A 20,893-nucleotide genomic window follows, 5' to 3' on the forward strand; every position below is an offset into this window, starting at 1 on the left:
AAGTTTCTCTGAAATCGAAAACTAACTCTTTCGGAATTTTAGTCAAAAAGTTTTTAAACACCGCCTTAATTTTAAATTTGCACTGATAATAACAACAGCGATATGTTAAAAGTTTACTGAAATGTCGTAACTAAATGCAAGTTGTATCTTTTAATTTTGGATCGAGCATATTTTCCATTTAAATTGTTTGCATTTACTAAAATGTTACTTCACCATGTAGACACCAATAGAAAGGTTTTTAGACATGCTAAATTGACTAAACTTATAATTGCTCTCCTTTTTAATAGGTATTTAGCTATGTGTATGGAGACTTCGACGCCAATGTCGCCCTATTAAAATGGATTGGAGCTACCCGAGGTTTTGACTACTTCGGTTTAAAGGGGACGGTGTGTTCGTCAAATTTAATAAGCCACCATTTCAACCTTACATATCCCCACATAATGGGATTCATCTACGGGTTTATGGGTAAGATTTCTTTGATAAGTTTTGATTAATTTATGAGCTGCGTAGAGGAGATATTGAGATTTTTACAGTACACCATTTTCAAGTAGTCTTGCCGGGCAAAAAATAAGCTATAACTTTGTCTAAAAGGTGCTAATTGCAACAGTTCACTTAGTTTGCATGAATATTATTTGCACCTAATAGCTAATTAAAGTGCTATTTTTGTTTTCTTTGCCTAGTATACCAGATACGTATAGAAACGATGGTGTAGCAGCGATCTAACCTAATTCGTTCCAACAGTATAGCTTTCAATTAATAATGAACTATTTTTTATTATAGCACATGTGCCAGGCCCCTTGCATAACTTACGTTATGGACATTATCTAAATAATCAGGAAATTGTAGTTGATTGATATTGTAGCAGTACATCATCTGTTCGTGTGCGCAATGTATCATTTCTAAAATGAAAATTACAGCCGTTATGGTAACGCGTGAGTGGTGTAATCACCTAATAAACATTTCAAAATGTCGAGACAAACTTATTAACATCATGTCTAATTATGTTCTTGGCTTGCTTACAGTGAATTTTGAATTTTACGAATATCTCAGAAGTTCCGAAATTGAAGCAGCACGACCAGCTAAACTGCCTGATTATTTTGACGGGTGCCATGATGGAAAACACTGGAGTTTATATGATCCTTTAGATTGCTACGCCTACACAGTTTGGGCTTGTCCAGCAACGGGCGAGCGAGATTATAGCTTTAAAGATGCTATGGTCCCATTGGATATTGATAAAGTAGTCTGGGAAGATCCCTAATAAAAAAAGGAACTTACCGCATAAAGATTGTGTAAAGACTTTGACGCGGCGTATACAAACATATTCGATTTGAAAAACGTCTCTTGATTTACGGTTTAATTTTGTGACTTCGTTTCAAAGCAATTTGTTATTTCTAGTGTAATGATATTTTTGTGCAATGAAATGTTTTTTTTTTAACTTTTTACTACAGACAATTGTGAATAGTATGTAACAATCTGTTGTTTTGTGTTTTACACTTGTTCAACAACTTCCTAAAATCTTATTGTTACATTTACGCAAGTTCGCAACTCTTGTGGCCTGACTGTCAGGGTCTTATCGGTCCAGGACGAGGCCTTTAGTTCGGCGTCAAGCCTTATCGCATTTTGTAACCTTTACCTCAGACATCGAAGTTAACTATTGTTATACCTTTCGGACATTGTGAACGCTGATAAAAACAACTATATATTATTTTTGTTACTTTTTTATAGTTATTATTCAAAATTTTATTAGCAAAGATTTTTAATTGGTCGGTGATTGGTTCTACGTGTAGATCGCCATCGTTATGGTGTAAAGCCAGTATTTTGCGAATTAGGGTTAAATCGCATAATCTTTACGATATTCCAAACTGTGCCATCACTTTGCGTTGCTTGTTGACGCAGCAATATAAAAACAAACTAAACGACGGACATGTAGATGCGCAATCCGGTTGTGTACACGGAGGAATTTAAACCAAAACAAATCCATGCGTTCGAACGTCAACAACGATTTCCTGCTGTGACCCTTGCCAATGTCAACACAATCACGTGTTTGTGTCGCCTATAACGCGTTACATTTGCAACGTTTCCAGGTGGGACAAGCTTACTGTAGAGCACGCGTCTCGAACACAACTACCTGACAAGTCAAATATTTGTATTTACCTGCAACGCCAGGTCCAACAAAGGTGTTGTTTGTTAAACGGTCAAGTTTGCATTTGACACCATTGTTGTTCGTTTTGCAAAATATTTTCTGCAACAATTGTAACAAATGCTTGTTAAAAATTTAAACGAAATTGTTGAAGAGTATTTTTATGTCAGCAAGAAGTTTAAAGGAGACCCGTTACACGTACGCCTTTTTAAAAAAAATAAACATATTACATAGTATAACTTTATCTCGTGATAGCATAGGGCCATGTGTGCATGACGGTTAATTTTAGAAATAGTTTTTTTGCGTGCGCAGATTGTCAAACCATGTTTAACAGAATTAAACGCATTCAAAGCAGTGTTTTAACGCTATATATATTTTGTCGCCTGCAGTTTGTATAACCAAGAAAAAGTATCATGTCCCTTTACATAAATCAACACCTTTAATTGTGTATCCAATAACCAAAAAATACAATAACCGATTACCAAATTCGAATTTGATTTTGCGATTTGACACAGTAAGATTTGAAACTAAATATTTTTTTTATTCCTTATGTAACAATACACGCATTGTATTGGATATTAAACATTTTCCAAGCATTTTTAATTTTTTTACAAGCAACAAACATTTTAAGCAAAAAATGAATAATGCTGAAATATTTTGCCAAAGTCCTAAAACAAAACACAACAACAACAGTAGTACTATCTTAGAGGCGGAAACAACAACACACAAAGAAACGTGTTCTCCTGCGTTGCCATTGTGGCGAAACAAAGGAATCGCGCGAAGTGATTTCGTCAAGTTCACATGTCCTGTCTATTGTTATGCGGTTGTCGCAACAAATTTGTAACTTGTTTTCATTGTGGGTTGTCTTTGTGACGGACGAGCCGTTGTCTCTTATCACAACGCATTGTTTCAACCTTGAACACATCATGCGAAGTTTACGCAAGAAAAACATACGAACCAGGCTTATAAAAACAGGTGACTCCACGATTGCAACCATAAAGCTAAGATGTTGAATTGGTAACGCATACACTTTAGGTGTGAATACCAGCGCAAAGTTATTAAATCTTAAAAGCATTCAAATAATATTAACGCGCATTGAGGTTTTTAAAAACTCTCTACAGCATTTTGATATGTTTCTTGTGACGTTGGTTTTGAAAACATGCGGTTAATCACTGTGTTTTTGTCGAAGTATGAAACGTACGATTTCATATAATTTTGCCATTATAAAAATGTTGTAAATTGCAAGTTTCCGAAGCATTTTTAAAGTTTACCTCACCTAGTCATGATCAGAAAAAAATAAAATAAATGATAGTAATACTCAATAATGTGTGCAAAGATTACTTTAAATCATCGGAAAGTTGTTTTACTGGTAGTGCGTAGATTTAGATTTTGATCCGCTGTACAAAAGGAGCAAGATTTTGATCTGTAATCAGCTTCTTATTAATTATACCTTTAGCAGCGTTAACATGCATTTCATGTTGACTAAATTTTTATGTAGATTTTAGAACGCAGTGTGGTTCTATTGTGATCGACATCGTAAAACCCACCAAACCGCGCTGGTAGTCTATTGTTTGGTTTCCGACCCATTCACAGCATGATATTTTTCAGTATGAGACGAACAAACAAATATCACGCAGCAATTACACGGTATCCAGCTCGCAAGGTATACATAGGAATCGAGCATAGCGAACGAAAAGAAGTCTTAAAGGCGTATATATGACATTACAGTTGTAGATCAGCAAATTGTAAGCAAACTTGTACAACAGGTTGAGGCATAACAAAAATTCAAACGCTTTAATATTTTTGCTATACTAAATTGTGCGTGGTTAAGGTTAGAATGGTTTAATAACCAGTTTTGCTGTTTGGTGCGATTTAGTACGAGCTGACAAATATGGTATGATAACATTGCGCAAGCAGTTATGAAAGTAGATAGCGAAAATAAACGTAGAGTCAGCATAAGTAGGCCTACTTGGCATATTAAAAGTTGTCAAACTTGAGGTATACGGTACAACAAGTTAGTCGAATCTTAAAGCGAGTTTGTTATCAGTTTGTGTAGTGCCAGGTCTATTGTTCCATAGTCGCCACTTTGACAATGGTTTGACTGCAGTGTCATCCGATAACTTACAACATCACGTGCATTGTCCTGGGCAAAAGTGACAAATTGTAACATGGGTTTTCATTGTGTTAAGTTTGAATGGAGTTTCCAGGTCAATTGTTTCAGTCAAGTTCGACCGACAAACATTTGAAAACAATAACCCAAGGAGAAAAACGCTTACATGGCTTTTGGTTGACAACTTTGTGTCAGTTGAGATAGTTTTAAAATGTCATAGCAATGTGGTGGTTGCAGTGGCGAATGGACTTAGAGATTATTGAAAACAGTTTCTTATTTCCTGGCAAACAAATACAGATAGCAGTTTAATAGATATGCGCATATATTATGTAATTATTTGATGAAGTGATACAAAAAGTAAAACTCAGACGCGTGTCAGTTTAAGGATATTTGGAAAGTGAAAAGTTTGTCACTTTCAAATATCGCAGCGTGATATTAGTTTAATAGCAATTTTGTCCTAACACTGCGAGAGGCCATGGAGTCAAACTGTTTAAACAAATATAATGCACGAGCCGAAAAAAGTTCGTTTTGGATTTTGGGTATATAACGAAACACTTGGACAATGGTTTTTGTCAGTTTCTGTTTTGGAAGTATAAGCGAGTCAAGTATTGGAACTAACTGTTTGTTTGTATGTTATCGTGTTTGTATGTTAGTAGATTATAGAAATATGTATTAATCAATATTATTTAAACAACCAACTACTATAGGAATAAGTTACTGCTTTAGGAGATTTACAAAAAGTATGTTGTAAGCATATGAGTAAATATTTTAATATTTCTTTCAATATTAATTACCTTAAAATGCAATAAAGAATGTACATTGCAGCAAGCTGTTAACATTTGTAGAAATATGTTATGTTTTTAGAAAACAGTCGGTACGACCAAAGTCGACATAGCTAAAGTTGTATCGCACAACTTTATGCAATGTATTTACATTAGACAAGGTATTATTTGCTTTAGTGCCACAATTTACAAATTTCGGCAACCTTAAAGTTCGAAAACTTTCTAACCGATAAGAACAACGCGTGTCGCCGGGTCAATGATTCATGCTTATCACCGCGCTCAGTAGCACTTGATAAGGCATTGTCCATGCCACGCGTACTTATCAGTAACATTGAACCTGTCGCGTGGGCAAATGATAAGACTTCATAGCGTTTGGGAAGTGACAATGTCCAATAGATAACGATGAAACACAGGTGGTAAAATCCGCATTGGAGAAAAAAGAAGGAATTGCGACTTATAACCAGTGGTTGTTGGTCATTGGAATTGTATTAGCTTGCCTTGTCATTCGTTAACAATAAGTCAACGTATCTAACAATAGTGTCATGGGGTGAGGTTCAGCCGTTATTTCCTACAATCATCGTGTTAATATTTAGACTGCGCTTTGTGGACAATTAATCGCAATACATCGCTGATGGGTAATCTTATTGGTAATTGGGACACATTGATCCGCTATCTATTTGTGCTGAAAGCATTAATCCAAGTCGTTTACTTAGATCGCATTTAATTCACCAATCAGCTTTACTATACATTGCCGTGGCAAAACAGTAATTTGGTTTTGCCTAGGTGTGCAAGTGCGCGCCGTTCGCCATATGCGAGTTGGGTTTATTTGAAACGGCGAGACGGTCAGTTAGCAGCCGACTGTTGTTAGCTATTGAGTGCGCGGTCTCAGACTAGCGGTGGTTATTAGTTTGTAGTAGCGCACGTGAAATCTGTGTGTAGACGTTGGTCGGCAGTTGCAGGCGGTAGTTACCAAAAAGTGAACTTAAATACTACAAGGCCGCTGTCATCAACAATAGACGCTTAGAGAAGGGTATCATTAGCCTCATTGTCCAGTAAATGCGTTACGAGCATTCAATAGAAATCGCTAGGCCGAAAGCTTTGATGTGTGGTTTTATGGCACCCAGCGATTGATTCGTGAATTGAATCAAAACGCTAATGTCTCTGTGATGTGTCTAAGAATGAATGTGAACGTTGTAAAAAGTATCTAGCCCTCTTGGTTGGTGTGTGGATGTAGAAACACAGAGACTTGAGTCTTGTTTGCATATGACTGTGGACGAATGTGTTGGAACTAGGGATTAGGGCACAACTGTTTAGTAAGGGAAGTTTCCACAGCGCTCAAGGAAACGTGAAGTGCCTAAGATGCTTAAGTTTAGTTTGATCAAGGCCTTTCCAGCACAGACAATATGAAATGTGTAAAATTAATTCCTTTACTGGTAAAGGGCGAGCGCAGCAGGGCGAGCGACAGCAGATAAGACTAGCAGGGCAGGCGAAAAACCACGCTGCGACCTGTAGTTATCAGTTAGTTCGTAAAACTTGCAACTCGTGCATTGTTTGGTTATCAGTCGGTGAAGCACGTTGCATTTAGTGCCAAGGGAGAAAAAATCGCAGGCGCAGACCGACACACGCAGAACTAGTCAGTCATTCTACATTCATTTCAGTCAGAGCAACATGTATTTTGACGTCATCCCCTCAGACAGTGTGAGCGTAGTGCAGCCAATCAGGCGGAAGCATCACAACAACAAGAAATAGAGCACGAAATTTAAACGGCCAGAACGACGTGGATCGTAAATCTTCAAATTTGCAGTTGCAACAAGTCACTGTTGTTTACTGTTTACACAGCAGTTCAACTTTCAGTGAGATCAAGATACAGTGCAGGCTATGAAAATGCAAGAGGTATGAGTGTAGCTATTTGACAGCAAAGAAAGTCAAGAATCTTCAGTTATTCAACTGTACAGTGCCCTAAACCTGCTGTATGTACTGGGCTGGCAATCACTAGGTTCATTATGTTGGCAATGCAGCATACTGAGTTCTATTGTAGTTTAATTGAATGGTTGGTGAGTGAAATGTATGGTGATTGTTTTTGGACATCTGAATTGTGCATTTGATAATCTGGTGTGTTTATGCCATAATTTTGTTGAACGATTTGTTGTGAACTGTTCAAAAACAAAATATCTGCCTTAAAAATAACATATTCTGATTATCTTTTTAACTAAATGAAATTTGAATGTTTATTTGTGTGCATATCATTTACAAATATTTACTTTTCCAGAACAAAACATCATTAGGTTTAGTATTTACCACACAATAAACATGTCACAACGTATCAATAATTTGCTTGATGTAACTAACCTGGTATTAAGGAATCAAACCAATATACAAATGCAGGTAAACATCCAAAAAATTGTCGCATAACATGCTTGCATTTGGTTTGATGTAATAATTTGCCTGTTGTTGTTTGCTGTATCATATTTATTGTAATATATATGTTTTTCTTGTGTGCCTATTTTTGTTTTTTTGCATGTTTAAGTCAAGTATTTGTTTATCTAATGTAGTTTTGATGGGTGTGATTGCACTATAGTACAGTAGTTTGATATATGCATGTACATTGGTGGAACATAATGTAAGTAAGGTATTGTAATATTAGGATGATAAAGCATGCAAAATATTTGATGTCAATTATTTTGGTCATTGCAAACCTGATTTTGTTCACAACAGAAAAAGGCCAAAACTGAAATCAAGCCTTCAGCTAAGAGACCTGCCACATCACCTGCCAAAGGTTCAATTCAGAAAAGATCTGCTTTGGGGGATATTACTAATGTAAGTCAACTGCAACATTTCAAACAAAAGATCTGCTGTAGATTCTTTTGTTACAATGGGTAGCAGTAAATAATTGATGTGTTACCTTATAGGCCGGACAGCAGTCAAAGAATCAAGCTGTTAAGGATGCATCAAAGAAAGCAGAGAGCACAAAACAAACTTCCAAGAGAAGATCTAAGCGTATCCATGCAAACATCCTGAAAAACCAGCCCCAAGTAGTTATCGGCCAAGATGACAGTGTTATGGACAGTATCATAAGGTATGTACCAAAGCTACATATGACCATTTGATGGTTGGATTGGATTTGTAATGTATGTTTACTTATGTTCAGCTCCTCACAAGACAGCACAAGCTCTGGAAACACCAGTTACAGCTCAGCACTTTCTGAGGAAATCAAATCACTACCTCAAGATATTTTAGAAAGTCCAACACCAACCTGCTTTTACGAGCACTTGGCGTCGCCATCAAGACGGGAGCTTAACTTCAATGACCTAGACGCCGCCAACAGCGAGAACATATACGAGGCCCCAGAATACGCATTTGTCATATTCGAATATATGCGTGCCCGGGAAAGCAACTTCGTTATCGAACCACGATACTTGTCCAAGCAAAAAGAGGTTTCATCGGAGATGCGCGCTATTGTCGTCGACTGGATGGTCGAGGTAAAAAACTTGCACCTATTTTGTGATAAGTCATGTATGCAGTAAGATAACGAATGATAAGCGCATCTTGCGTGCGGTTGCCACGTGCGAATTCGCTCACACTTTGTTTATGTACAGATTCAAGAGAGCTTCGAGTTAAACCACGAAACTTTGTACTTGGCTGTGAAGCTGGTTGACCATTACCTGCAGAAGGTGTCGGTATCACGGGATCGTCTTCAGCTGGTCGGTGCAACTTCACTCCTCATCGCTGCCAAATTCGACGTAAGTATTAGGGACCAGCACGCATATGCGTGACAAGCAACAAGCCGCGTTATTAGAATCGCGTTAACAGTCGAAACATCATATCTAACATCTCGATTTGTTTTGTGTAGGAACGCCACCCACCATACGTTGATGATTTCCTTTACATCTGCGACGATACTTACACTAAACGGGATCTTCTTGAAATGGAACGCCAGATCCTTAAAGTCATTGGCTTCGATATCAATATCCCAGTGCCTTACCGTTTTCTCCGTCGCTACGCCAAATGCGCTAAATCCAACATGCGCGTGCTTACTCTTGCAAGATTCATTCTCGAACTTTCTCTCCAACATTACGCCGTTGTTCACGAATCCGCATCAAAGCTTGCCGCTGCAGCTCTCTGGCTCGCATTCAAAATGGACGGCTCATCTCAGCAATGGGTAAGTTATCAAGCAATTAAATAGCAATAAGCGTAATAGTAGCACATGGTTTCGAACCACATACTTTTGTTTCATTACCTTTTAATGTTATAGCAGTTAAAATATAGTTTTGGATATGTTTGATGAAAGTTTGTAGTTTTGTGGAAAAATGTGTGGTAGTTTCATGAAATAAAACGTTTATGTTTTCATTTTGCGCAGGACGACACCCTTGTCTATTACACCTCTCACACCGAGAAAGACATCATTGATATCGCATGCGAACTCAGCCGAATGATTGTCTCGTCCAAGCAGAAAAACCTGAAAACGGTGAGTAATCGTTAAGTGATGTTATCATTCGACTCGAAAATACGTAGCGACCTACGCTGACGCATTCTAACGCGTCAGGTGCCCTACGGCGATAACCGGCCAATCATTAAACGAGCTTTTTTCTATTCAGGTTTGGACCAAATACTCGCATTCAATCTTCTACGAGGTTGCCAAGTCTACCCCACTCAGCGAAGACCGCTTGGCTGAAGAACAAACCCGTGTTTGTGGCTCCTCAATGTCGGCAGAATTACTTCAATTGTAAACGGATTTTCGCATCACCAAAGTTTATTTTTGACGTTCCCTGCGCCAAAGCCGAGGTCTCGTTGCACGAAATGTTCCCAGCGCGAGATTTTAGAACCCCAAATGTCGATTTCAATTCATTTGTGGAGTTTCATCACAGTTTATAGGACCTAAGAATTGGACTATCCTACCTTAGTTAGTATTCATCTGAAAGGCTTTTTTTCCTTCATTTCTTTCAAACACATTGTTGATTTGCACGAAACACGAAATTTCAAAAGTTCCTTGACTTTACATACCACAAACACAACATTACATACAATCACAACTACAAACAAAATTTGACTTGCTTTCTTTTCTACTCTTTCTCTTTTATCGCTTTTGCGATCGTAACAGAATATCCTGCGAGTAGCGTTTTATCGTGCATACAATATCATAACAGTCCAATGTGGCCTGTCATTTACCGTTGAATACCGTACTTTCAATTCTACAGTTGAATGCCACTGCCCGTGTAAGTTATCGAACGGTACATTCGTTCACCAATGCTGCCCAATGATTTTAACGCCCTTTCTCAACGGTTAAAGTGTTTTAAAGCGAAACTGCCCATGTGTATTATGTAACAGATTACCTTTGTTGGTTTTAAGACGTATTTTGTTCTACGCCACAGACTTAGTTTTACGGGACATACTGCCTTAAAAACAAATGAAATATTTACAGAAAAATTGCAAATTAACAGTTTATGCTGTAAATCTAATTTCCCGTGTGCCCTGCGTTTTAGCGAGTTTTGTTGTGTGAAGTTATTTTTTCAATGCTCTGTCAGCGCGTACAGTTTCCTGTGTTGGTAACGCACCGCATACACTTGACCACTGACCGCCCAACATATATACCACCATCTCATGTTCCAGGGTGGCCAGTGGTTAACGTGTTGCACCTATTCACATATTTCGATTGGAGAATAAAACTTTACTCGTGCACTATGTTGTATCGAAGAGGAAGTGTTCATGACAGGAAGTTATACCCTCTCTAAGCTCCTATAGTGAGTGACCTTTTCCCGTAAAGCAAAACACCACCCATAGTAATGTCACTGCGCCTCGAAGATTTATACTTGCAAGATTACGCATGCTTGTATGGCAAGAAATTGTTCAGAAGGATATAATTTTTATAAATGCTAATACCTATTTATAAAAGCCAGTTAGAAAAACTGTTACCCAACCTACATTGGTGAAGGTGTTTAAAGTCGATAGACAGTACATTTGCAAATAGTCGCTAATTGTGGCAATGGAAATCGGCGAAAATTTCTTATGAAGGAAAGTTGTAGGTCATAATTACTTGATATTGTCAACATTGCAAGCTTGCGCAGTTTACCCACAGGTTAAGCACCACTTTTCTAGAGCAACTGTGTGTCTGTGTTTTTATTTCAACAAGAGAAGTAGGCCTACACTCCATTCAGAGGCTACATGCTCAGCTAAAAATGGCTTTATAACGGCAAGTCACGTATTTTTATCGCAATTAATGATGGTGCATACCGCTGACGTATTTCATTGAACAGAAGCGACCTTACTCGAGCGATTCGTTAATATAACATGCTGTGCGTAATGTTTATAGTCATCCCATTCACCGACGTTCAATAAACTTAATCATGGCTGGGGAGACTGGTATAACCAAGGCCAATGTCATTAATTATTTTCTAGTGTCTGGGCTCTGGGCTATTTCCTCCATTATAAATAACTTGGGCCTATAGTATACTCTCCAGTATACTGAACGTTGAAACAAGAAAATGTGTTTATTAATGTGTGTTTTAAGATATCTGTACGCCTACTTCCCCAAAAAGGTAGTTGTGTATCATCAGGGTAATTGCAGACAGTGTCAAATGTTGTCACTCACTTCTTGCTAGACAGCGTTTAACACTGACGTTTTGACAGGTTTAAACTTAAAACATATAACGTTGTGATGTGAAATGGGGGCATTCGTCACATCAAACATTTCCACATCCTAAGCATTTCTGCGAACTGTGACCAGACGTTTGTTCATTTGTCGATCTTTAAATTTTATGTTGATCTTTAAGAAACACTTGTTGCAATTTTGAACTCATTAGTGTCCACGTCCTTGCGATTCATTGAGAAAGGGTCTGACGCCAAACCTTGGCAAGCCAGTTTAACTTCCCACATATAGCCTACCTGTCTATTAATATAGGTAAGGGCCAGTAGCAGTTTAAGGAAACAGGCAAATTTACTCATAACCTATATTGACATGGTTGTTGTCAAACGGACGTCTAATCTACTTATAACAGTATAAACGTTAGCCAGCATCTTTCTTCAACAAACAAACCTCAATTGACTTTTAAAATGCAAACTAATTCCGCTCACATTTTATTACAAACTAACATGCAATCAAAGGGCTAATATCACGCTTTTCACCGCAGTTTAAAAAGATTCGAAGAATCATATTGATGCACAATATTGGCTACGCATTGGAGTTATTTGATTTGGTGCTAAAACACTTCACTTTTTTAAGTGCTATCTGTTGTACAGTGAAGGGCCAGTGAGGAAATGAGGCAGAAACTGGACTTATTTTAAATAAGATGAAAATACATATTGATAATTTTTTTCTAAACACTTGATAGAGCTTTGGAGAATATTTTTCGTACCCTACGTGCTATTTAGAACACTCTCTTGCATTGTTGAAGTCCAGATGATTACGAACTCTATAGGCTACAAGAAAGCCTGTTAATTTGTATTTGACGAATCTTTTTTTTGTGTAGACGCCCAGCAGGTCATTTAGGATAATTCTATTTTCAACCTTCCGCCACTTTTAATTGCGTAGAATTAGTGAAGAGAAGATGCCACAATTTACTACACAGGACATAAAAAGTATCAGATTAAAGAGTTTACGTTTGTGCCAACCTTTAAACGCAGTATTTACGGAAAAGCGTAGGCAGTTTTCGAAGCCGAATGCCCTGCGGTGAAAAGTTCAGATGGCCCGGCGATCATTGTGAGGTCCATTTTGTAACATGATTCATAACCAGACAAACGACACTGGAGTAACCTATGATGCTGTACTTTAAAAAGTCGTGCGTGAACTGACAAAGACACAAATTTGCGTAAAAGGTACGGGGTTACACCCCAACAACCATCAGTGCTTTTGCTAGCATCAAACGCGAAGCATGCTTTTCGACAGCGAAAGGAAATAACAGAGTGACATTTAAAAATACGTGCCCTTAGTTGAAGTTGATGAATGCCCTTGTTTGTGTGAAAGTAAGTATTTTTAAATGGGAGTAAAGGGATTTTCAGAAGCAGGCAGACTTTGACTTCACTGAGGGACACTTGCTTGTACGAGGATATACAAGCAACTTGTATTGGTAAAGTGCATTTTTTGTACGCAGGTTAGAAGTAATCTTACAAGTTAGGATGATTTGGAGCGGGATTTTCGGTGGAATTTTGTGTGTTGTATTAATTGGACATGGGGCTGCACAATGTTCAAACACAAACCCGTGCGCATTTCAAGGTGAGTAAACGAAATCTCTTTTTAAAACCAATTTGGCCTAACTCCACGTTGAAACGAGTGACCAATTTTACGTGCTTGCAGTTTTTGTGAAATTTTCATAACATGTGGATTTTATTAAATCCGATACTGTTCGTTGATGATGTTGCGCCTTTTAGGGGAAAGCGCATAAATCAATACGTCAATATTTGACCGTAGGCTACATATACAGTAGCACCGGGTTCCGAGAAAAGGTATGAAAACAAATGCTGTTTCCTCCTATTTTGAGAAAACGCAAAACGTTTGAGTATGGGTTGGAAAACTTAGCTAATACCACAGAAAAGCTGTAAAGGTCGAGAGATACAACCAAACAATTGTGGGTTGGCAAATCAACATATTTTGCTTTTGCAGGTAGAGATTCAAAGCTCCCAATGATACAAGAACATGTATCAGCCGGCGGAAAGCTGTCCCTAAACCTGACAGTGCAAGTCACGGAGATGAGATTCGAGTGGTTTCAATTTTGGAGGCGGACTTACAATGGTCATTTTCCCGCGCCGACGTGGCGCATTAAACAAGGCGATGTCGTCACAGTTGGTCTGGTATGTCCAATATGGGCGTGTACATTAAAAAATATATAGCCTACTAAGTGGCAAATTTAGCCTATACTTACACGCTACTTACCGTCGGTTCACTTTGGTCAAGAATAAAAGTTTCAGCAAACAAACATAAAGAATGGCATTGTCGTGTGTTACTGCCTCAATAATCGTTGACAGTTTTGCATTTATCTTAAGAATAAGTTTTGCATGCTTCACAATCCCGCTTGTGAATGTGAATGTAAAGTGTGTTTACATTAGGCAAAGTGGAAGTGTGGCTGGAGGTAATTGGAGGCTTGTATAGCCTATGATCTTTATATATGTTTTTTACAGACAAACACATTGGGACCTATTCAACCGGTCGGAAAAATGAACGAACAACGTCATCCCAACGGCACGAATATTCACACCCATGGACTTCACATTAGCAGTAATGTAAGCAAAAAGTAGCAACAAATCATCCTGTTCATCAAGAAATCAGACGACCTCGATCATTCGTTTTTATTCTGCTGGGCTTCAGTCTTTGTCTCAGGGTTTGGGTGGAGACTCTTTGACAACTAGACTACAGAGTTCAATTTTAACACAAACTCAACTCAAATCAAACCTTACAAACCTTTTTTTACTTACCCAATTACCTTTAATTTTCCTTTTGAAACGTGCCAAGTGTTGTCGTTTTGTATCAGATAGCATATTTCCAAAATTTTATGCAAGAACTCTGATTGATGTTGTAATTAGGTCTACACCTCATGATGTTGCATTTACTATGCGCAGGCACCTGGAGACAACGTTTTTACAGTAGTGGAGCCCGGACATAATTATACTTACACCTTTGAAATTGATCCACAAAACCCGCCAGGCACTTATTGGTATCATCCTCATCTTCACGGGTCAACATTTCTTCAGGTAAGTCACAACAATATCTTCCTGAAGTAGGTGCCAAAAGAAAGCTTTTCTGTACAGTGGCAAACAAAAAATGATAATCAGTGAAATGGCGCCCTGTAGTGGTTTATAGTAACAAATATATTGACCACATGGTGTCGCTACAAATACATCAGACATCGATCAAAGAGCTTTTACACAATTAATAGAGGTTGTTTGACATTTAAAACGCCTGTCATATTGCTAAGTTTATAATGGAATATTTTAAAAGTAATAAAAGTGTGGATTACAAATTTATACAACATCAATTCAAAGTATAACAGCTTTTGGCTAATATATTATAAGCTTTCAAATTCAAAGCCTTGACAACTTACATGTACAGAGACAAGGGAGACAAGGGGCATACGATATGCAGCGAATTTTTCATTGCTGTTTTTTTAACATTTACTATATGTTTATTCCTTTCAACAATTAGCAACAAAATTAATCACATAGTACATGATTGTTGAGACCGTGTCAAAAAAGCAGTCTTGTTTTAAGACAAAATTTGTAAGGCCAACTGCAAGTTACCTCGGCCTTGTCCTACAGGTGCAAAGTGGTATGGCAGGAATGATTATAGTTGAAGACCCAGTCAATGCAAGCACTCCACAGCATATACAAGACATATCTTGTCCAAATAACTGTCAGCATGATGTCCAGCTTTTGTTTCAACCAAGTTTGATGTACTGGAGTCCAGATGGTAAAGGATTTGTGAAGCTGCAGAAAGAAATCAAAGATGATCCTTACTTCAGGTAGGCTGTGTTATTTAAGTAAAAACTCTGATGTTGCATAATGTGGTGGGATTCAGCCAGTTCGCACCGGTTATAAACATCTCATGAAATTTTATCAGCGCACCGGTTAGCATTACTGGTTACTGTTAATGGTATTTTTATAACAGAACCGGCAGAAAAATATGATTTTGATAAAACCAGCAGGCAAAAAATTTGTATCCTTCCACTGGACACAGCCCCTTTAAAACATTACAGCTTTCTGATGCTGGTAATGGTCAAAAAACTAAAACAAGGCCAGAAACAAAAACAATACAATCTAAAAGATGTTGTGAATTCCAACAAATGCCCTATAAAGCATTGTATATATAACAAACTTAGAAATATAACATACTGTACATTGTGGAAATCCAACATTGCACATACTTTTTAAATTTAAATTCCAGAGGGAGGAGTGATCATTACCATTTTTGTATTTAATTGGCAGAAAAGTTAATTACAATCTACCTAATAGACTCGCATAACGCAATAATATGTTTTATGACCTTTTTAACAAACTAAAACTGACAAAACGAAGTTGCTTGCTTGTATTTGCATTTGCAACAAACATACATTTTGTTTTTCTCGTGTTTTTTCACTTTGATTTGTAGTGTTAAATCCGGACCATGTCGGTTCGGATATTTTGATTTTTGTGTTTTCATCTTTATGCTCATAAATAAAGCTTATAAATTTTACTCCATTATTATTTTTTTAATAACAGGACAGAAAGGTTTATTGTTACAAGTACTGGTAGAAAACTGTCGGATTGGCTCTCATCGAAAAGTACCGGTCCATATCACTTCACAGTAAACGGAAAATTGTGGCCTACCTATGATATGACTACAGGCCAACAAAAACGATTCAGGTAACCTATGTTAAACAGAAGCAAGTGTTTTTTTTACAAATAATAAAGCACACTAAGTCGAGATTTCCAATTATTTCGTAAGGATGAAACATCAATTTCATAAACCTATTAGGTCTGCCGAGCCCAACCAAATTTTCAAATCCTAGAATTTTGAGAAAAATAAATGTACACTTTGCAGTTTTTAAAACTTTTTAACTGTTATCTGCATTCTCAGACCGCGTGACCATTAGGTACCTAGGTGGTAAACGATCTCCAGTTTGGAAGCCACTTGTATAAAGCAGCCTATAGGCTCTAAATACTTTACAAAGGCTAAATTTATTTCCAATTTTTTTTCGTAGAATGGTTAACGCTGGTGCAAACGCTGTTCTAGAAATGACCATTACAGGACCAAATGCCGCACCTTTGAATGGTGGCTGTCAGTTTCTTGAAATTGCTGTAGACGGTGTTTATTTGGATATGGCTGTTTCACCGAAAAACAAAAAATCCTACATGGTCCCGGCAACGAGAATAGACTGGTTGGTGGTTTGTGACAAGGCTGGAATATACGAGGTGGGTTTTTTGAAAAAAAAACTCTATTAACAACCATACTTCAACCGGCAAAGGCTGTTTAAGAAAATAAATGTTGGCTTTAATAATAGGCTTTAGAGAAGTAGTTCTGTACGGTAAACGCTTGAGTAAGTTCTTAAGTGAGCAAGCCTAGAAGTGAACTTAAAAAAACGTATTATGGTATGTTTAAACATGTGTCCGTTTATTTCCCAATGAAAAGATGCCATCTAAAGCTTCAATCTGTTATATCCGTTTCAGTAACTCCCCCGTGAAACCTTATTTCTTATGTTAAAAGAAAATCGTGTCTTTTAGGTGCGATCCTTGAACGATCCTCTAGCGTCGGTGGACTCCTTAGGAAACGCCGAACGCTTCAACGATACATTATTTCTTTTAAATGTTACTGGTCTTGCGACAAGCACCACCTTAATGACAAACCTTCCAAAACGACCTTCATTCGTCGGTGATTTCAGAAGTTTGACTCAAGACCAAGTTCATGGCAGACATGTGATTGAAGTGGACCCGAAAAGCACGTTAAACCGACAGAAATTCCTGGGTCAAGGTCATCCCAGGTGAGTAAAAGGGTCATTGCGATGTAAAAAAATGCGGTGATAAACATAATTTATTCCTATATTCACCTTGTGTGCGAAGACTATACCTACACAACTCAAGTGAATTTGGCTCGCTTTACACAAAAGTCTCTTTTTCTATGCAGGTTTACGTGCGAAGTTAACACAGTCCAAGAATGGTATATCACCAATACAAACGATGAATCGTACCATCCCATTCACATCCACATTAATCATTTCCAGGTAAAAAGATCAACGATAGCTGTACAAATTGCATATTTTTTACCACTCCCGAAGAGGGCATTGGACTTGAACTTGCTGTTTTTCCAGGACAAGTACAAGTCCAATTTCGTTAAGTTTAGTTTTTCGTTAGATCTGATCTGTTGCAAATGTTTTAGTTCAGTAAAAGATAACAAAGTCTCAGAACTAATTTGTAAATTTGGTCCAAAGTTTGTCGGACTTTAGCTTGTGCAATGAAAAAACGTTGGAAAGCACACTGCCCTACTCCAAACCCAACACTTAATTTTTGAAATACCAATCGACGTGAACAAATAACAACGCGTATTTGATGCTATATTTCTCAACATCAAGGTCATATCCTATAACAAATACACTGGACCATTTGCGAAGCATAGAAACAATAAACTGACTCTCTACGCTCAAGACGGATCCCGTTGTCACTACCAACCACCAGGATATCTATGTAAGCACTGAAATGTTTAACAAATTTACTTTAACCAAATAAATCTCCTATTGCCACAGCGAGTGATAACGTTGCGTCCGTACCCAACCCGCCTCTAAGCATGCTCGGCCATGAAAATCGATGGCTCAATGAAACTCTTCCGGGGACAACGGCTTATTCACGACCTGGGGTGTTTCGTGATACAATCCACGTTCCACCAATGTCCAACATAACCGTAAATATATATTTCTCTTCTTTATTGTAAAAAAACAAAACAAAGTAACATATGTTTAGAAATACAACAGATAAATTTACTGTTAACCATATTAAAGGGTGACAAAATATGAATATGACAATAAGACAAAGCTAAGTAAGAATCAGGCTATATACTCCTAAAGGCGACAAATAGTTTAATTTTTAGAGATGCGTGTATTGTCGCCATAAAACCCAATAACGTTTTATAATCTAACATATTTGTTTGTACAATTTTATAATTTTTAAAACATTCAATTCCAAAACGCGAATGCACGGTTTGCAACATAAACGTCATTTTGTTCATTTTCATTGGTTTGCAGATTCGTTTTATGGCACATAAGTACACAGGAAAGGGAGTTGTTCACTGTCATATTCTTAAGCACGAAGATAAAGGCATGATGTACACGTTCGACATCGTCGATAAACGTACGTTTAGAAAATCCAAATGCTTTTCACTTTGTTAATTTTATCAATTGAGTTTGTGTCGCGCAGTAAATATTAAAGATATTGTATTTTTTTAATAATATATTTTTATGGGTCAATAACATTTTAATAATTGGCATATTGGGTCCAAAGAACTTTGTATATGTGCTCTGTTAAATGAACAGCAAGATAAACAATAGTTTTTTGTTTGCAGTAAGCAGCACTGCCATGACTCACGTCAAATCAGGAAACGGCTACCCTTCGCAATGCAAACTATGTGACCCTTACCCGTTTAACCAAGTGGTGACCAATTGTCCTCCTGGACAAACTAGCCCACCTCCAGTCGGTGGACAGACTAACCCACCTCCAGTTGGTGCTGGTGGTAGTGGTCCTATTGCGCCGAGTCAACCTGCTTCAAACCCCACAAGCACAACTCATAGTCCCGGCAATCAAAATACAGTTGGAAGCAAAGGCGGTTCAGGGTCTCAAGCTACAAATGTTGGCGCTACCGCAGGCCCAAACCAAGGAGGCCAAACTACCACAACTGGTGGGGTCGAAAAGGCTTCAGCGAACAAGTAAGTGAACAAACAACGGAAAGCAAATCCTAAGCACGTTGTAAGGAGTTTATGGTAATGGAAGCATAGTAACAGCAGACTATTGTTATAGCTAACAGAAAATATAATATCGACATCAGGTAAGCTAGGTCATTCACAATACCGTATAACCTTCTGTGAAACATCAGATATTGACTGAATTTAGTCACTAAAATGCAAGAAATTAAATTTAGTCAATACGGCAGTGCAACCAATTTAACGCTGTTTCCAACCGTTTGAAACTGTATAAACCATTCTGACATTGTGTTATGGCAGTCGTTTTAAATTTATAATAATAATGTAGCCAAAGTCCTGTGTAGCTTATAGCAATTGCAAAAAAACGATTCACGTATATTGTTGTTCTTTTTCCTGACAAGTCATGTGTTGTTATTACGTTTCAGATGGAGTTTCATGGTTGCCATAGTAACAGCCTTTATTGCACGTATATTCGCCTGAAGGTTGATTTCCTATCAAGGACAGAACAAACACCAAGATCGACGTTCTATTTCGCCACAGTTCAACATTTTTAAAGCACTGTTTAAATTTAAAGTTCTCGCTTAAATTTTTGTAGACACGTTCGTTCAAGAAATTATAGCACCAATATTGTCGTACTACATATGTACCTTATCATTTAGCTTCACTGTATAGATTTTCCATTATTTAACTGATGATTCTGTATATATTACATTAAAACACCTAAAAACGCCATCTCGTGGGCATGGGTATCACATTGCGCTGTTACACAACACTTTTTTCTTCTTTGCGGTGGGTATCGGTTATTTTAGGACAAGGTGATTGTAACAACAGTGACTCAGCACAGCAACAGTGACTCAGTATAGCAACGGTGATTTAGCGTTTGGGTTATTAGGTTACAAAAAATGTCTCATGATCTACAACTGTTTATGACTGTTGCTAAAGCTGTTTATAAAACACAATAATATATTGCTCAGTACGTCTCAATATTATCGTATAGTTCGTGGCACTAACGTGCTGGTTACAATAAAAGTAGGCAAAATTGAAATCAAATTTCCATGACAAGTTTTCGACAAAATCGTTAGTCGTTTGCATCTGCACTAAATGTTTAATGATGTTAAGTGAGAAACATAGCTTCCCCAAGAAGCAACATGCTTTATTGTTCAACCTTTCGGAAAATGCTAATTCCATCATCAATCTAATGCTGTATACATTAAATTTTTAGCAACAAAAGTCAAAAATTACATGTAAAAGGCAACTGTGCAATGGTTTGGTTAGTTAACCATTGTAAAGAATACTAACGAAGAGATTGAATACGGAATGCATCTGCTTATCTGTGCACTTCATCAACTCACTTTTGTTGCATTTTTATGTGCATGATATTTTGTGTTAACTCCACCGTACGGGAAGGTTTTTAGTGTTTTTTTTTTAGTTTCATGTTGTTCAGTTGAGCGCATCAGGCGTTTTTTGATGCAAAGGCGCCTTCAGCTTTTTTAGC

General features: G+C 37.5%; 2 protein-coding genes and 2 long non-coding RNA genes across 4 annotated transcripts; 3 read left to right on the forward strand and 1 right to left on the reverse strand.

Annotated features, from left to right (window-relative positions):
* Nucleotides 1-293: 293 nt before the first annotated feature.
* On the forward strand, nucleotides 294-1,627 carry LOC145218508 (uncharacterized). The gene is made up of 2 exons (XR_013857633.1): nucleotides 294-465; nucleotides 1,023-1,627. It is a non-coding gene; the product is annotated as an uncharacterized LOC145218508 (long non-coding RNA).
* Nucleotides 1,628-5,223: 3,596 nt separating this feature from the next.
* On the forward strand, nucleotides 5,224-10,708 carry LOC145218507 (G2/mitotic-specific cyclin-B3-like). The gene is made up of 8 exons (XM_080085924.1): nucleotides 5,224-7,417; nucleotides 7,748-7,849; nucleotides 7,942-8,108; nucleotides 8,181-8,511; nucleotides 8,629-8,772; nucleotides 8,883-9,191; nucleotides 9,390-9,497; nucleotides 9,628-10,708. The coding sequence occupies exons 1-8, from the start codon at nucleotides 7,343-7,345 to the stop codon at nucleotides 9,757-9,759; spliced, it is 1,368 nt and encodes a 455-aa protein (XP_079942050.1). The 5' UTR covers nucleotides 5,224-7,342; the 3' UTR covers nucleotides 9,760-10,708.
* Nucleotides 10,709-12,761: 2,053 nt separating this feature from the next.
* On the forward strand, nucleotides 12,762-20,130 carry LOC145219077 (laccase-like). The gene is made up of 15 exons (XM_080086448.1): nucleotides 12,762-12,988; nucleotides 13,117-13,238; nucleotides 13,626-13,813; nucleotides 14,141-14,242; nucleotides 14,579-14,710; nucleotides 15,275-15,477; nucleotides 16,214-16,357; nucleotides 16,696-16,906; nucleotides 17,216-17,472; nucleotides 17,616-17,712; nucleotides 18,061-18,172; nucleotides 18,232-18,386; nucleotides 18,727-18,832; nucleotides 19,044-19,404; nucleotides 19,824-20,130. Exons 2-15 carry the CDS (start codon nucleotides 13,142-13,144, stop codon nucleotides 19,876-19,878), a joined length of 2,220 nt encoding a protein of 739 aa, XP_079942574.1. The 5' UTR covers nucleotides 12,762-12,988; nucleotides 13,117-13,141; the 3' UTR covers nucleotides 19,879-20,130.
* On the reverse strand, nucleotides 14,294-15,317 carry LOC145219078 (uncharacterized). The gene is made up of 3 exons (XR_013857848.1): nucleotides 15,257-15,317; nucleotides 14,435-14,759; nucleotides 14,294-14,369 (listed from the first exon to the last, which is right to left on the reverse strand). It is a non-coding gene; the product is annotated as an uncharacterized LOC145219078 (long non-coding RNA).
* Nucleotides 20,131-20,893: the final 763 nt, after the last annotated feature.

This window comes from Phallusia mammillata, chromosome 3 (assembly GCF_965637545.1).
Source record: "Phallusia mammillata chromosome 3, kaPhaMamm4.hap1.1, whole genome shotgun sequence".
Classification (NCBI taxonomy): Eukaryota; Metazoa; Chordata; class Ascidiacea; order Phlebobranchia; family Ascidiidae; genus Phallusia; species Phallusia mammillata.

What these genes read in the sequence shown, in the direction of transcription:
- LOC145219077 (XM_080086448.1), top strand. Translation starts at nt 13,142, where the DNA reads ATGATTTGGAGCGGGATTTTCGGTGGAATTTTGTGTGTTGTATTAATT. An exon ending in CTGGGTCAAGGTCATCCCAG is followed by an intron (nt 17,473 to 17,615) that starts GTGAGTAAAAGG and finishes TTTTCTATGCAG; the next exon opens with GTTTACGTGCGAAGTTAACA. An exon ending in GTTCGACATCGTCGATAAAC is followed by an intron (nt 18,833 to 19,043) that starts GTACGTTTAGAA and finishes TTTTGTTTGCAG; the next exon opens with TAAGCAGCACTGCCATGACT.
- LOC145218507 (XM_080085924.1), top strand. Translation starts at nt 7,343, where the DNA reads ATGTCACAACGTATCAATAATTTGCTTGATGTAACTAACCTGGTATTA. An exon ending in AAACCAATATACAAATGCAG is followed by an intron (nt 7,418 to 7,747) that starts GTAAACATCCAA and finishes TGTTCACAACAG; the next exon opens with AAAAAGGCCAAAACTGAAAT. An exon ending in AGCAGAAAAACCTGAAAACG is followed by an intron (nt 9,498 to 9,627) that starts GTGAGTAATCGT and finishes TTTTCTATTCAG; the next exon opens with GTTTGGACCAAATACTCGCA.